At 34.0% G+C, this 17,941-nt stretch overlaps 1 protein-coding gene across 2 annotated transcripts in view; it reads left to right on the forward strand.

The window, feature by feature from the left end:
• Window positions 1-17,941, forward strand: part of LOC121667193 (contactin-associated protein-like 4) — a 216,514-nt gene that overhangs the window by 174,217 nt on the left and 24,356 nt on the right. For both annotated transcript variants that reach the window (XM_042033618.1, XM_042033619.1), the window contains 3 exons: window positions 1,931-2,058; window positions 10,943-11,113; window positions 16,042-16,260. In XM_042033618.1, coding sequence (XP_041889552.1) covers window positions 1,931-2,058; window positions 10,943-11,113; window positions 16,042-16,260 — 518 coding nt within the window. The remainder of the gene's footprint in view (window positions 1-1,930; window positions 2,059-10,942; window positions 11,114-16,041; window positions 16,261-17,941) is intronic.

Raw genomic sequence — 17,941 nt, forward strand, 5'->3', positions numbered from 1 at the left:
AGTTGCTCACACATGTAATATATTCTTGCTCATTTTTGTCATTCATTTAATCCATGCTCACATATATAGTTTAATTTATAATGGTAACATATTTGTAAATACAGCAGATAAGGGGATGATGTTTGTGTCTTCACATGTACATTCACTTTGAGTAAGTTGCTGAGATGTTTATGAGTGTATTAAATTGAAAGTATAATGACTCTGGATTTATATTTCTGTTTTTATCCACTTTTGACATTTATAAGTGGAAATTCTTCCCAGTGACCCCAGTGTTACAGTGATTATGTGTACACTCATTCTGGAACTTGTGATTAACATTATATTTGGTTCCCTAGAAACAACTGTTTTGGATTAGTTGACTAGATACTGTTCACTGGGTGGAAAAAGTAGGTAGAAGCTATGCTTGCTTGAGATGCATTTTGAGCATAGAGAACTGTGGTTTTGAAACACTGGTTTTGACAGTCTATTTTTGTAGTGAAATCTATCTTATGTCATAGATTGGACATAGATTTAACTAAACTCTTTGTTTGACTAATCAAAAACTTCAAGTCTCTAGAATTCTAAAATAGAAAGATTGCTTTTTAAAAAATCTGGTCCTAAAAATATAAAAATTGCAAATCCTCCCCACAGAAGATAGATTCTATTCAGTTTCCTTTTGTTTACAGCATCATTGTACTGAAGCAAACATATATGGTGTTTTGACAGATTTTTTTTCAATTCTAAATTAGAAACCTGCAATATCTCATGAAAAGTTACCATTTAAAAAAAAAATGTTTTCCATTCCTCACTTAAGCAAAATAATTTACTAAAAAAAAAAAAGTCCATTTGTTTGCACTGTGCTCCAAAACAGATAAACAGAAATTGTATGCAGGAGAAAGATGATGATTTTAGGAAAGGGAGAGAGGAGAGGAGAAAAAAGTCACTAATTTTATTCAGCACAAGAGTGGAATCTCTCCCTGTTGTCTCAGTTCCTGCGCACTGTGTACTAAAAGACAAGATTGCTAAGCCCAACAACATTCTCAGAGAAACATGGCTTTCTTGCTGAGGTGTATCTCATGTTTAATCTCTGAGCAGTAGGACTTCTAGATTACCTCTCCTCAGTGAGTTTCTGAGGTTTTTTCTGAACTGTTTGCTTTGCCCTTCAAAGGAAGTCCTCAACCATGAATGCATTGAATGGACAGATTGAGTTTTCCAAATGGTCATGAGTAACTGAACATTTCAATGGGTTTAGGGGAAGAAATTTTAGGGCCAAAACTGGTGCTTATGAAATTTAAATATCATTTCTGGCACTAAGTCAACAATGATTTGAAACAGGGAACTAGGTCTAAGATTACAAGTACTGGCTGTGTGCTCTGAGTGCAAAGTTGCATATTTTCTTTTCTGCAAGTTTCATACTTGTAGCATATACTGCTTTTCCTGTAGTCAGCATGACTTTGTACATTTCTATTTGATTTTTTATACTTCAAGGTGGAAAAATAAAAAACAAAGACTTACTTGAAAGTCATATTAAGCCATTAAATGTTTGATATTGATGACGGAGTCAATTACAGATACAGTATGTCCTCAGCAACATAAAATTACTGACTTGAGCAAACTCATTGACTTAAGCAGCCAGTTAGGTGCCCATTTATTCAAGAGTATTTTTCTCATGTTTATGTGAACCAGGCCAGCCATAAATCTACCCACTTCCAATGAAATTCTTTCGGTCCTGTCAAATGAGCCCAATATCAATTCCAAAGCATATGTTTCTAGTCACAGTTTTTTCTATCACACCTATACAAACACACATATACAGACACACATATACACACATACATATTTAGGCAACATTTTTCTAAATTTCTTTCCTTTTCCCCAGCAATGTGTCAATGTAATGAAATGTTTATGGGAAACATTTAGGAGAGCTGTGGCTTTCATTTTATCTTTTCAGGACTAATGATACTGGGTTCCTCTCCTACAAGGACCATCTACCAGTAACTGAAATTGTGATCACGGATACTGGCAGACCAAACTCGGAAGCAGCTTACAAACTGGGGCCTTTGCTTTGCCGTGGTGATAGTAAGTAACTGCTGTAGAGTTTTGCTAAACAACGATGCATTTTTTCTGCAATAACTTTTAAATGTTGTTTGTTACAAGCCTAAGATAGACTTCTCTGAAAATTTCATCCAGTTCTTTTTGGAATTAGAAAGAAAAAACACCATCATCCAGTGCGAATCACTGAAATTGTAAAAATGTATTTTTCATGACACACATCAATAGTAAAAACAAAAAGTGTTACAATAGTTTTCATACAGATATTTTGGTTTATGCAATTGTAATTAAGTTATGAATAAAGCATTACATGAAGGGGAATTCATAGCTGGTTACCATCTCTTGGGATCTTACCCTTCACTAGCTATGCATGTTTCCATCACAAAACATTATGCATATTATATCCCCTCTGAATTTTTATGCAGCTAGGAAAACTATACCATGGGAGAGTAATTCAGTGTATGCAATATCTACATGCAAAATTTCAACTACATGTAAGAATTCAAATTTTATAAATTTACACAATAATTCTAGGTTTACATTCTGAATACGTATATGTGGTAACCAGAATAATATGTTTGTGCAAAACTGACACCTTATTGAAGATTTATGATGATACTTCTGTCTTCAATAATTTCCCTATTCAGTGGAAAAGAAAACATGTTTGGCTTCCGTTCAATAGTAAGGTATTACACAAAATTCTATGTCTGCTGCTGTTTGTAGTCAAAAATTAGGAATTAGTAGAAGAAATGCTATAAACTACCCAAAGAACTCAACTGAAGAAATGAAGGAGCCATATTTGATATACAATTGAGTAATTTATTACAATATTCAATTAGGTTAATTTCTTTAAATGCCATACTACCTTATGAATTTTCATGAATGTACCTGTTATTTATAATAATTATTATATTTAATATATATTATATAATAAGCATTATATTATTTTTTTAATATATTATTATTTATTATAATATTGATAAATATTTTTATTCTTTATGTGATTTTCCTCCTTCATCATATGATGTTGTGTTTGGTTTTCAAATTTCTTCAGCATATATGAATAAGAGAAATACTGGTAAAGTACCAATTTATACTTTTAACCTCACTCAGGAAACGACATAGATAAATAAATATAAATTAGCATGTATTTATTTTTATGTCATCTCTGTCTTCTCAGGATAATTATGCCTGGAAGGTTTGTTAATGGATGTGTCTTTCAGCCCTGCATTCTAATTTTCTTATGAAAATTTGTAAGACTTAAAAATCCCATTGGGTTCTTTCATTTCATGAGTCTGACATCTGATTGTGGACTGATCATTTGTCCTACATAACATGGGACTATGATGTAGTATTATGGTATAATTCAGAGTGAAAGGACCTAAGGAAATCAGCAGGATTAGCTGAGAGTTCAAATCTGGTCTCTCAGTGCTTTGTCAAACTGGTGCTTGAAGCACCAAAGGATGGAGCCTGAGCTGCTTCTCTGAGCAGCCTGTTCTGCTGCTTGGCTGTCCCCAATGAGAATTTCTTTTTACTTATATCAAGCCTGAAACTCTGTGTTTTCAACATACCCACTGTCTTTGATACTCACATGTTACACCAATGCAAAGACCCTGTGTCTGTCTTTTTGATGGTTTCCCCTTAGGTTTTGGAGTCCACTATCATGTTCCCCAGAAAAACCCTTCCCCAGGCTGGAGCAGCCCTGTTCCTTCAGCCTGAAGGGCAGGACAAGTGCTCCAGACCTGAATATTCTGGTGGCCTCCACAATACTTGATCCTGTTTATCAATGTTTTCATTTGCTAGGGGAAAGGAAATTGGAAGCCCAGTGTAGATGGTCTCTTACAAGTGTTGAATAGATGGGGTAACCACCTCCCTCGGTTGACTGGCCATGCTCATTCAGCCTGTGATGCAGCAGACCTCCATTGTGGCCATGGGCAATGAAGTCAGTGACAAAGACAGCAATGAAACAGAAACACTTAGAGCTTGTGTAGTACTAATAACTGGGGGAGGAATTTGAATTCCAGTGCTCACCAAGTTCCCAACTACTATTAATTACAGATGTGACAGATCTTAAAATATGGAAGTCAGCTAGCTTCCCCAGAGTAATCTCTAAAACAAGCAGACAGTTCTGACACCCATTGACCTCCCCGACTTCATTTGATGTTTGCTTAGTCTGAGTGATTGAATTGCTGCAATATTTCACACTGTTGATGAAGGATCACAGTATTTCTAGACAAGCTGTGATAGAGAATTCTAAAATATCATGAGAACAAGCATAGAAGTCAGTCTGAATGTCAGAGAAATATTCTTGTAATGTCATACAACATTACAGTATTTGACTTCAAAAAGAAGCAATTTTGAACTGAAATAAGCTCAGTGAAAAGGTTCCAGAATATAATAGTTATTGGTCATAACACAGCAAAAATCTTGAAAAAAGAACATTGCTTTTGATTGTTAAATAATGCAATTTTTCTCAGTCATTTACATCATAAAGACAGTAAGAGAAGATGTCTTTAAGGAGTTAAGAACTAAAATTTGGGAAAACAACACAGAATTTCTGAAAGAAAAAAAGTAGTATCATAGAATTTTGGCATAAACCCAAAGTGCAATTTGTTAAGAAAACCACAAATTGTATGAGTGTATATAATAAAATATCTAAATATAAGTTATTATATAATTTGTGGCATGTTATACATATTATATTTTATATAATGTATAAGATAGAAAATATTACCCATATTATGAAATTATCATATAAATATTTTATACCATGATATATAATGAAGTCCAGAGAACGGCAAAGAGGCTGATGAAGGGTCTAGAGGGTAAGTCCAGTGAGGTGTGGCTGAGCGAGCTGGGGTTGTTTAGCCTGGAGATAAGGAGGCTCAGGGCTGACCTTACCACTCTCTACAAACACCTGAAAGGAGGTGTAGCCAGGTGGGGGTCGTCCTCTTTCCCAGGCAACCAGTGACAGGACAGGAGGACACAGTCTCAAGCTGCACCAGGGGAGGTTTAGGCTGGACATCAACGGGATTTTCTTCACAGAAAGTGTTGTTAAGCATTGGAGTGAGCTGCTCAGGGAAGCTGTGAAGTCATCGTCCCTGGAGGTGTTTAAGAAAAGACTGGACAGAGCAGTCAGTGCTATGGTTACTTCACAAGGTGGTGTCCAGACAAAAGTTGGACTTGATGATCTCAGAGGTTTTTTGTAATGTACTTGATTCTGTGATACGTCCTACATAGGAAATTAGGTATATATAATGTGTAGACTGTGTTAAAATTTATTATTTCCCCGTATATATTATATGTTATGTATTACAATAAAGAGTGTATGACTTAGTAGATTTTTTCCCAAAGGTCTTTATGTATCAGCAGTGGTTTTTATAATGAACATTTTCTTTAATATTCAGTTTTATAGTAATTGTAAAGAGCTATGACTTGCAGTAGTTTCTGAGTTCTACATATTAATTTTACTTTAGACAAAACTGATGAAGTTTAAACTCTCTTCCCAGGCCAAATTTGAAGCAGCAATTTGAAACTGCAGAAAGAAAGCAGACCATTATTAAGACTTTTTTTCTAAGCTGAGGTTGTTGACACCCATGAGGGTCCCATTAAATATAATTTTAATGATGTTTACTTTGGGATAGGTGAAGAATGCAAAAAAATTGTCTAGTGGCAAATACCCATTTTTCAGAAGTGCTGTCAAACAAGGAAGAATAGATATTCTTCGATTCACAGAGTGATTTGAATACTCTTCAAAGAGATTATTGCTTATTTTTGCTTCTGTCGCTCTCCAGAACTAAATTATACACTTGTATTTCACAGGGGATATCCTTTATTAAATAGGTTTTTGTTCTATGTGACAGACGTAAGTTTTTCAGAATAACTGACTAACATACCATGTAAAAGCATGGGGGAGAAAGTTTACTGGTATTTATAATACATTCAGTACTTCATTAACTGACTCGAATCTAAAAGATCATAAATTCTCATTGCATCAATAATCTATTCCTTGTAGGACATTTACTTGGAGGAAAAGAAAATTGTTTATGCCCTCAGAAAAATAAAGTAGAGCCATGAATAATTTGTTGAATTGAATTGTCATAAACCATGCGCTCTGCTGACTGAGTTTCCAGGTCAAAGTTACTTATTTGGGTACATGACTAAAAAGTCATGTATCAAATGCAGTCCAGCAGAAGTTGCCTATTCATTGTTGCATATTTTTTATTTTCACTCTTTTATTTAACATTCCATTACGGTACTTGGCTTCTTTATTTTAGGTTTTAAGGATTGATCTCTTCAATGAAGTATGTTATTTACAAGAAAACCAAACCATATTTGTCAGAGCAAGGAAGGAAAGAGTAGCCTTCTGTAAGAAAAAAAGCAAAAGCAATATAAATATAAATATAGTTTATTTTATGAAGTTTTAAAGTTAAATTCAGATGTTACTGATTTTTTTCATCATTTGAGATAGTTACCTAACTATATTTATAAGATGCTAAGGTACAATTAAAATACTAAAGATATTCTAGAATAATATGGCCATTTAAAACAAAAAGTCAGTAGTATTTGGTGACACTGAGAACCATGCATATGAGTAGCACTCACCTTCAAAATGCAGTACTGATTTATTACTGATGCATTTCTATAATCCCTTTCCTGCTCTGCAGTACAATATGTTTAATAAATTGCATGGTAGGACTGCTGCTATCACATTGGAAAATATATCTAAATATAGTGAAAGTTAAGATTAACATTAACGTATATCAACTGAGCAGGGTTACAGGAAAGGTTTTGAAGCATATGAGGATGAATGAAGTCTTTGGTACATTAATAGATAGAAATGGCCTTCATCAAAAAAGAAAGACTTATCTCCATTATTTTTGTCCTTACTGAAGTAAAGGCTAGATGTTGAATAAATTCTAGTAGAGTGAGTTAGTATGAGTAGGGTGAAAAAACCCGACCCTTCTCTGTTGGGTGTTTTTTGTTCTTGTTCTTTTCATTACAAGAGTTGAGTGGACATATTCTGATTTATTACTCTGAATTTCCAGTAAGTATTAGGACATATAAATAAATCCAAAATACTGAAAGATAGCTAATGTGCTAAAATTATGTGTATTAAATGGGTAATTATAATCCGTCAGTATCAGACTGATTCTTGGGCCAAAAACAAAATTGATGATATAGATCTTAATAAAAAATAATACAAGGATACTACAATGCATTGTAAAGATAATATATCATTCAGCATGAATTTACATTAAATAAAGGTAAATGTAATAGTGGTGAAGGGAGACTGATAGACTCTAGTAAGGTATTTGATAGAGTATCATATACTTGGCTGAATTAAAAAAAGGTAAATTCAACTGCAAAATGACAGTGCAAGCATGTATTTGCAAGTAGATAATCCATTCAATGTGAGTTCTCTGTTTGACATTTAAATGAAAAAAGAAAAACCAAATAGTATGAGCTTTGCATGTAATAGAGACTAACTGTATTAGCCAATCGTAAGTGATACCTTCATTAAAGCGGCACAGTAAATTTCTAATTTAGCAAAAATAGTCTGTTTCATCTCTCTTCAGTACCCTGAGAAATCAGGGCATGTCTTTTACTCTCAATAGCACAAATATCTGTAAACTGTCTGTTCACTTCTTCCGCCTTATTTAGCTTTATATAAATTATTAATTCATATTTGTCCTAACTGCAGTCTAATCAACCTTGTTTTGGTCCTCTTTGCAGCTTCCTGCATAATTAAGAAGTTTAATACAAGTCTGTCATTACAGTTTTACAATATATGAAGAGAATATAAGGTTAAAGGATAGCATTAAAGAAGTTGAGGTTCATTTTTTAGTGAAAGCCTTTAAATCTCTTTGCCGAATTTGGGCATAATCTGAGGTGAGATGTTAAACTTAATGGAGTTTCCTAGAGGAAGAAATTTCAAATAATGTTCTTGAAAGCAGGAAATAAAATCAGAAAATTATTTAATGTTTGGGATTTGAAGCTAGACTGTATATGGATACATATATATGCACAAACTGACAGTAAAAGCATTTGTGAATTTTCCATAAATTGACATTTTTTAATGGAATCAATTGAATATTTTTCCTAGACTAAATTCTCTTTTTTGGACAAGAATTGATTCAGGGAGTTTATATAGTCTGTGTCATACCAGAGGTTGAACTAGATGATCACCATTGTCCCTTGTGGTCTTTTATCTATGGATCTTACAGTTAAAAAAAACCCCCAAAGTACAAAATATATTGTTCGGCAACATAAGTTCTTTATATTCTCTGTCTCAGCGCTCATTGTCCCTGCTGAAAGAATTAACAATGTAACAATTATCACAAGGAACGGATACAAATGACGAACATTTCAGTTTTGAGTAGGAACTTGAAGAGTGCTACAAATTGCAATTTGCACAATTGTTTTGAGAGGGCTAATTTATCTGTCTTGTTATTATCGTCCCTTTTACATTTTATAGTTTCAAGTTGGTAAGACTACTTGATATATGCCAAAAAATTATGTAATTTATTCATAAAAATTACTTTATGTATCATTTATAACAAATAGGATCCTCCTTTTTTCACGCATAGGAAGACTGCAGTCCTACTGCTTAGATAAAATGCTAAATAATATTGATTTCCTAATTGCATGGTGTTTGGCAGTTCCAGAAAACTAAATGGGAGACTGTGAGCCAGATGTCACAAAGTAAAGAAATTCTTTTCCCAACCTGATTTACAACAGTGTAAGATACTTTGTAATATACTTTCCCTAAGTCTGTATTTAACCTTCTTTATTGATACAGTATCTTTACATTCATAAATCACACAGTTCTCAGCGCTAACAAAAAGAAAAGCTAGATAAGAGAAGGCAGTAAATTAAGAGAGGAAGAATAAAACTTCCTATCCCTATCCTCCCAAGGACTCCATTTTGATTTACAAAGATCATTCAAATGCTTCATTGAAAATAATTGTACCATTATTTTACTGGACTGTTACCACCACTATTGTCTCTCTTCTAATTGCTGGCAATGTTGTACCAATTTTGTATAAATTACGGTATTAAACTTCCTATTGTGTTTGAATTAGTGGTAACAGCCAGCCCATTATTTTTAAATAGCTGTGATATACTTGAGTCATAACTGTTGTGAAGTTTGCTCTCTGGGAGCCATGACCTGAAACAGTTGAGGAACATGGGCTGAAAACTGATCCCAATATGTAAGGCTGCTGCTTTTGGCTAGTGGTGCTTTTCACAGGTTGGTAACTTCAAAAAGCCCATAAGGCAGCACAGGAGAGTGAGGTGCAAATCTAGGCATTCCCTTCCCAGCCCGAGCCATCTGTTCACAGCTGCCTAACCATGTAAAAGTTGTCCCGATGGCTGCTTTAATTTGTGATAGCTGGCAGTACTCCTAAGTGTCAAAAGTCACAATGAGCAATTACCAGAATTTGTGTGAAAATCCTGTCATGCTGCTCTTCTAGGTATGGGATCCAAATCCTTACTAAAACTGTTAAAACTCTACTGGAATGAGGGAATGGACTTTAATGTTACTTCACTGGCCGTGGACTAGGCCTCTGTATACAGTGTATTATAGGGTTTGATTTTGCAGGGAAGAGAGAAATTTTCTTTTTTTTTTCTTCTGCCTTCCCATCCTAAAAGCAGAGCGTGGCTGGAGCAAAAATTACAGTTTTGCATAACTGTTAGAGCCAGACCATAACATTATCAGGAGAATGTGCAGTGAGCTTGATCAAGTAGATGAAAACATTAAATGCCTCATTTGGTTTAGAAAGCAATATAGCTTAATAAAGAAATACAGGTACATCTGTAAGGATTCAGCAATAATAATAAGGTACTTCTAGTTGAACACTGTAAATGAAGATTATGTCCTCATTAGAAGAGGGTGATATTACAGATGTTACATCAGCATTTTAATAATCAATAACAAAATCTAGCAAATTATGATTGAATGACAGCTTAAAAATATAGAAAACCAGGAAAATATCTATGCTAGTTTATTCAATTTTGCGATTTATTTCTTTGATTTCTTCTACAGTAATTACAAGGATATTTGTCCTACATTCTTTGAGATACCTGGTGAATTACACTGTATTACAATGATAACAAGACTCTTTTCCTTGTTATGTAGAATTGTATTTAACAACTCTGATAGTTCTAGTTTAAACTATAACTAATCCTAGAGTTGCTAAGGTTGGAAAAGACCTTTAAGATAAAAAAGTCTGTCAGCCTTGCACCACTCCTGCATTCACCACTGAACCATGACCTCAAGTGCCATACCCACAAGCTTTTTTTGTACGCTTTCATGCATTGTGACTCCACACTGGGAAGTCTGTTACAATGCTTTACAACCCTTTCAGTGAAAAAAAAAATTGTAATATTTAATCTAAACTTGAGGCCACTTCCTCTCATCCTGTCACTCGTAACCTGGGAAAAGAGACTGGACTCTACCTTGCTACACCTTCTTTTCAGGCAGTTGTAGAGAGCAATAAGGTCCCCCCAGTTCTCCTTTTCTCCAGGCTAAACAACCACAGCTCCCTCAGCCAGTACTATTATAATGTAGGTGTACTTCATCCATAGCTGCTATGTTTGTTTACTTCATGAGATGATGCATCCGGCCAAAACTGAACTTTCCAGCTGACATGAAATTCATTTTGTTTCCTGTTTATTGGTTTTTCATTGCCTGAGCTGAGGACCTTAATTCTTGATAAAACATTATTTTGCATTCCCAATAGCGCCTACTTTTTTGGGTTATGAGCTAACTGGGAAGCTTCTGTGGATGTTAGACTCTGAACACTGCAACCCCTTCTTAGACCTGGGCACTTTCCTTTGTTTATCAGTTATAAAAATTACGCTGGCAATGTTAGATAACACTGTATCATCCTTTCCTTCTGATAACCAGGAACATTTTGGAATTCAGCTTCCTTCAACACAGAGACATCCTACCTGCATTTCCCCACCTTCCATGGAGAACTCAGTGCAGACGTCTCATTTTTCTTTAAAACTACTGCTTCCTCAGGAGTGTTTTTAGAGAACCTGGGAATTCAAGACTTCATAAGGATAGAGTTACACTGTAAGTAACAAGACTGATGGCATTTTTGTTATTATTATTATTATTATTAAAAAAATCAGATTTTATTTAATTTAAAGGGGCACTATTTGAAAAATGTTCTCTATTTTTATTACTTCTACTACCAGATCTTTATCATTATCCAGAAAAATCACAGCACTAAGACTGTACAAGTATCCATTTGAAGAAATTTTCTGCCTCAGAGGTTTCTTAATCTAAGAGCACAGCAATCAGCCCCTGACTGCTCAGACTGTTTCTGCTTCTTGTGTTCAGTGCATCTCTGCTGCCAAATTCTTTCTCTTCAAATTTTAAGACCAGGCAGTATATGTGGCTGCTGGGAGATCACTCAGTCACCATGAGTGACTCAGACCTTCTGTGGCACAGTATCCTAAGTCACACATTCTCATCTTTTTTTTTCAATTTCGTTTCATTTTATTTGTGAAGACACAAATTCTTAGACTTACAAGCAGAAATAATTTTTTGTTGCGTAAGAGAGAATTAAATATCCTACTAAATCCAACATAAAATGACTAATGTAAAATGAAGCCTTTATTTTAGTTGACTCAATGTATTACTCTTACATTGCTCATTATTAAAAGGGAGAGTATTTCAAAGGGTGAAGCACTTTTTCATTAGGCTTTTGAATTAATTTGAAATGTCACATTAATTGAAAAGTCTTATGCTTGCCTGGTGCCTCTGAGAGTTCTTTAGGATACTTTTTACCTTGGGATTAGACAGTTCCTCATTATTTTCCAAATCAGTTTTGTTATCAGACTCCAGTATTTTCCAGAGAAGAGTACAAGTAGATATGTATGTTATATTGCAAAATACTGCTATATAAACATTTTTTATATTTTAATAAAAATTAAAATATTATGCTTTCTCAGTTTTTTGTCCATGTTAATGTCTTATGTTAATGAAACAAACAGGAAAACATCTATTGTGTTGTTCCATAGGTAGTTTAATTATAGAATACTGTGTAATGTTTAATGAATTTGTTTTTCATCATCTCAAATTACAGTCCTGTATTTGAAAACCACCCTGTTTTCAACATTGTTTTTGCCATGTTTTTTGGCAGTATGAACTGCCTTGTGTTAAAGTTCTGTGAACAGTTTAAAGGACAGCAGCATTGTAAACTCCGTGTCATACAATACAGAAAGTATACTGGATCAGCACTTCAGTGAAGGCTCTCTGAAGCAATGATGATAGTCTTGTCTGATAAATGACTTTCCATTTTCAAAATAAACAGTTAAATCATGGAAGCATTAAACGAATGCTTCTGAGAACTAAATTTATTCAGAGATTTGTCAGAATACTATAAGTCTTTCTTCAGAATAATTGTATGCAGACAGACTCATGTCACTTGTCCCATTCATTCATAAACACAAACTACTGCATACTTACGGGTTTTAAATGGCTTTGTATGAGTAGGGAGGTATGAGAGAAAGCAAAAGGCTGAATTAGTCTGTAATTTCATCATCTAAAAAAGCAAAGTTATCTCATTATTGCTTAGCATATAGAGATATTTCTTCACTTCCGTAAACACCCTAATTTGTTGAGTAGACCGACCTATTATTTTTTGTAGGTGATGTGTAAATTTTATGGAGGGTTGTTTGTAGTGGACCCAGGATTGCCTGTTCTTATTGAGGGAAGTATCAACCAGAGATAAGCAATATATATTTCCATCAAGGGTACCTTTCTCAAAAAAAAATCAGCTTGAGCATTTCATATGCTATAAGATGATTTAGATTTCATCATCATATAAAAACACACATCCTTTATAATAATTGTGAATGTAAATTCCCAATGTACACTTGATGTTCTATTAATATTTAGTTTCACTTAAATTAATGTATTTTATTTGTGTAATCATAAATAAAAATCATGTAAACATCAGATGCCACTGTTTAAGATGATGATGTAAGAAAATGTTTAAAACTTATTATGTCATTAACATTTTACATTCAGTACTTGGGGTGACTGATTTTTTCGTAATACTTTATTGATTATTCTCAAACTTTATATCTAATTCTTTTATTTATGGAGTAGTGATCTTTAGACCTTGAAGTCTGACTTCAAACGAGAAATTTCAGGTCCAGAAACTTAATAGGAAATGTGAAGCTTAGAGCTGTTCGGTTGGTTTTATGAAGTTATAAACACTGCAGTGCATCTTTGTATGTATTCTAGAACATTGTTGCAAAAATGGATGTGTGCATCCTAACTGTATTTTAAAACAGAGATTACGTGAATTGTTCAAAGAAGATACCTGGTCCCTTTTTTTGTTTTGCACTGAGTTATAAAACACTCGTTGAAGTTTTTCCTGATTTCCTGCAGAAGTAGTGGTTGAAAGCAACAAGGACAATTCAACTCTGAAGAGAACACTTCTATTTACTGATAGGACCAAAGGTTATATGCTCTAGCCAAAGGTCTGGGTATTTTACATTGAGTGCTCACTGAGGGTTTATTTCCAATGAGTTAAACAGAAGTATAAAGTAGGGTTGGAAACACTATGGTGTATTGATTTGGTTGGGCTTCTGCAGTTGCTTTGGAAGTAGTTAAGTACAGTTCAGTATGCAACTGCTGGTGGCCTTTGCCCAGATTTGTAACTTACTGTTCAGGATGAGTGGAATTCAACTGTTTCCTTTATGGAAAATGCTAGGATTCTGTAGCATATTAGTTGGTAATGACTTTCTGCTTCTGCACATGATGCTCACACTGAATACTCTGGATGGTTCTCTACGGCTGTTTTTTCTGTTAGTCATTTTAGCCACAGCTAGCCACTGACCACTCTCCGTGATTACCGGCAACTACATCTGCCACGCCATTTTGAAAAATCTGTAGCTGTGCTCTGCCTATGTTTGAATGCACCAGGGTTACAAGAGTTCCTGCAATGCTTGGATAGTTTTTAAGTAACACCAATGTAGATAGGACCCAAAAAAATATTCTTGTGCTGGAAGTGAACTCCTTCAGATGCATTCTCTTCTGCTGCCTAAGAAATGACCAAAGTGCTCTTTGCCTGTATCCTTCGTTGCAAGATAACAAATTTTAGAACCCATTTTCATCCTTCTACATCCCTTGGCATATTTTCTTATAAACCCAAAAATTCTTTCAAATTTGCAGTGCCATTGCTATTAGCAAAAATATTTATAATATTTTAGAATGTTAAGTGATTATATTTTTCACATTTTCTGACATATTCTGGTTAGTCTTCAGACAATACAATGGATGACCATACACTCGTTGTTATTTTGGCCTTCATATGTAGAACTTCAGCAACTGGTTCCCTTTTTCAAGACTGTATTAATTTTTTAGTGGTACTAACATAAGTCATTATTTCAGTGTTATTTCAAAATCTTTATTATGTGTTTTCTTGCCTTTAAATCTAAACAGTAACATTATTTATCAGACCTGTCATTCTGATATGCTATTTAATAGGCCCATTCAATGAGTTCAAAGCAGAACTTTCAGGCTTAACTCCAACAGTATCCTGAAGATTACAAAGACCTCTCTGCAGAAGGTAACATTCAGTAGAAATTCTTTTTAGCCAGTCACATGGACTTTCAGTTGCTTTTGTTCTCCTACTGTGTGGGTTTGGTTTTTTTTTTCCTTTTATCCCTCTATAAAGGGAGAGTGAGATCTCAGCTTTATCTAACTAAAGGAAATTTATCCTAAAATTCATTTATTTTACTGAGGAACTGTTTTTAGACATTAATTATTTCTTACTATTATGTAAAACTGTTGATTTTTAAGCAGAAGAGGTAATTTATCACAAAAGTCATTCTGTTCATAAATTGACTGCACAACACACTTTATTTTATTTGGTAAGTGAAATAATTTATGTATTTCCCATTTTGCTTTTCTCTCTCAGGTTCAACTGCTATAGTAAAATACTTTATATCAACAAGAGTTAGGGCTTAAGGGATTGCAAATGTGTGGTATTATTCAGTCTAAAGGCTGGCCAAAGTGGATTTAAACGTTTTAAAAGGCCTAATATATTTTTAAAGAGTAAAAAAAAGAAAGTAAAAATACTGCATGGAATATTTTTTCTAGGTCAGTAAATTCCTCTTAAAATGTTGTTTGAAGCTCATCTAATTCCCTTGACTCCTAATTTTTTTGCTTTTCTGTCAGAATTCAATGACATAAATGGGGAAACATTTTTTTGGATCCATGGAATTTTTTCAGACCTATAATCCTTTAATGAAACCCTTTAAAATTCAAAATTGTGGCTATCTATTGTTTAGGGATTACTTTTTTTCATTCATGATTGTATTTGAATATACGAAAGAAAGACTTTCAGAGAGAATACTCACAATTTTCAGATCTTCAGCTGTCTGGCATATTCCTCATCTTTTTGTTTTGACCTGCAACGATTGAGTTATGTTTTTCTAGGCAAACTATAAAACTGAGTATAGTTTAATAAACCTTTATAAACTGAAAGTTGCTTAGAGAAAACCTCAATTTAGATCATAAATTTATAAATTACATCAAAATTTTCTCTCTGATATTCGTAGAGACTATATGCATAAATAACAAAGGCAAATAGACTGTAGAAGATGCTGGTTGGATTATAGTTGTGATAACTTAAATATAGTTAACAATGACAATCGGTTAGTGTATAATCAAGAGATGCATTTTATCCAAACTGAAAAATCGCAAAGCTAGCACGTTTCAGTGTTTCTTGACAACTATGCTCTCTAGGGGTCCACAAACTGATTGGTTTCCATGTGGTGCATAAATCATTGCTCTTGCTGTCATTGATTGTGAAGAATGAGCTGCAGGCCCCTGAAGTAAACTCTTCCTCTAAAACAATCAGTCTTATTCCATGAAACAGTAGGCTAAACCTTAAAGTAACTTGTTCTGCTATTAATTATTTTGTGACCCAATTAACTATGAAATAATTTAAATGTCTGTTACTACTATCCCCCTTCTAGCTCCATATGAAGTGGTTTTTTCATTTGATGTGGGAAATGGACCTACCGAAGTCATAGTGCAATCACACAATTCTTTAAATGACAACCAATGGCATTATGTGAAGGCTGAACGAAATGTCAAAGAGGCTTCCTTACAAATAGATCAACTTCCTCAACGATCTCACAGTGCTCCACCTGATGGACATATTCGCTTGCAGCTCAACAGCCAGCTTTTTGTAGGTAGGCGCTCCACAGAATACTTCCTAATTATCATCACAAAAATGTGAAAATGCTGGGGTGAGGAGGGGAAGAAAAAGAGTTGGCAACCAGATCTTCAAAAATACTTTGTATGATGACATGAGAGCCTTTGTTAAAAATCTGTGGAAATGTTCACTATTTTGAGATTATAGATGGAGAGCTTTGGGCAATAGTTACTCCAGGACACAATTTCAAATAAAGTTTACTTCTTTTGAGGTTTGTTTGAAGGACAATCCAAAGATCTACGTTTGCACCCTTTTTTGAGAGGATGTAATCTGCTGAAGGAAGCTGGGCTATTTCTGTAACTTCAAGGAAATTTTGTAGTCCCTCTTTATTCACAACTTCTCAGGTTGAAATACAACATTAAGGCATTTAGATAAAATGCTGAAAAACTAGAAATGGAGTAAAAAAGAATTAATTAGTATTTATTTAGCTATTACAAGAAGCTATATAGAGCTATGTGTTATATCCACAGTAGTGTTCTTACTGTAATATTGCCTTATTATGAATTCATAAGTTTCTGATGTAAATATACATTGTACAGTATAAGAGCATTTAAAGTTGGCCCTACTTTTAAATTAAAAGACTTTTTTTTAGATCTGCTCTGAGAAAATGATACTAAATGAATGTTTTATTAGTTGTGCTTTGGGGAGGGATGCATTTAAGGGAAATAGTGTTCTAAAACTGTAGCTACAATAAATGTGAATGCTTAGAAAAAATGAAGAGAGAAGTCTTGTATGCTCTGATAAAAATTTTGACCTGTGCCTCAAAAGGTATCAAGGGTAGAAGATGGAGACTAGATCAAACACTGAAGAATTTTATATTTTCATTAAAAGCATAGAGAAGGATTGCATAACAAAAAAAAAATATATCCAATATATTAGTTACAGTGGAGTTAGGAGAAGTTTTGAGATTGGTTTATATTCACAGTAATGGACTAGATTTATTAAACAAAAGACCAGATTTCCTTTTATTCTACTACAGTAAATTGTATTGCTGTTCTCGGACTTGACTTGCCATGTAACTGCTATTATATGAATACCTGAAATTAGATCAGTGAAACGCTCTAATTCTCAAGGTGTTCTGGCACTATCAAGTCTAAACACTTTTCTAATTATTTTGACAATTAGTTGGTCTCTAGTTCTACTAATCCTTCTCTTAAAAAATCTAATACTATCATGCATTAACAGCTGCGCTTTCTGGCAACTTTTTGGCCATTGAATAGAGTGATATTTTTTGTCAAATAATCTGGCAAATTTGAGTAAGCTTATATACTCTTGTCCATCTCTTTTATGGAGCTGACAGTATAAAAACTGTTTTGACTTACCTACAGGCAAGTTGTCTAGCTTGTTTTCTTCATATAATGTTCAGGTGAATAATTGTATTGGAATAGTGATTTTGTTTTATGTCTGGTGCTGTGGCTTTTTTTTCGCTCTGAAAATTCGTGAAGATACTGCGAATAACTAAAGTATCTAGAAAAAAAAGAAATGTAGAGTGTCTTTAGAATGACATTAGCAGAGGCACTCTTTACTTAAATGTCATCTTGGAAATCTAGTACCTTCCTTAGTCACCCATCACTCAGTCAGTAACATATGAAGACTGTGATTTCTTCAGGCTAAAACATTCCTTACTTCTTGTAAAGAAGTAGGGAAGCTGTACACTG

This window comes from Corvus kubaryi, unplaced genomic scaffold (assembly GCF_017639235.1).
Source record: "Corvus kubaryi isolate FWS band 111438036 unplaced genomic scaffold, C.kubaryi_AGA036_p1.0 37357, whole genome shotgun sequence".
NCBI lineage: Eukaryota > Metazoa > Chordata > Aves > Passeriformes > Corvidae > Corvus > Corvus kubaryi.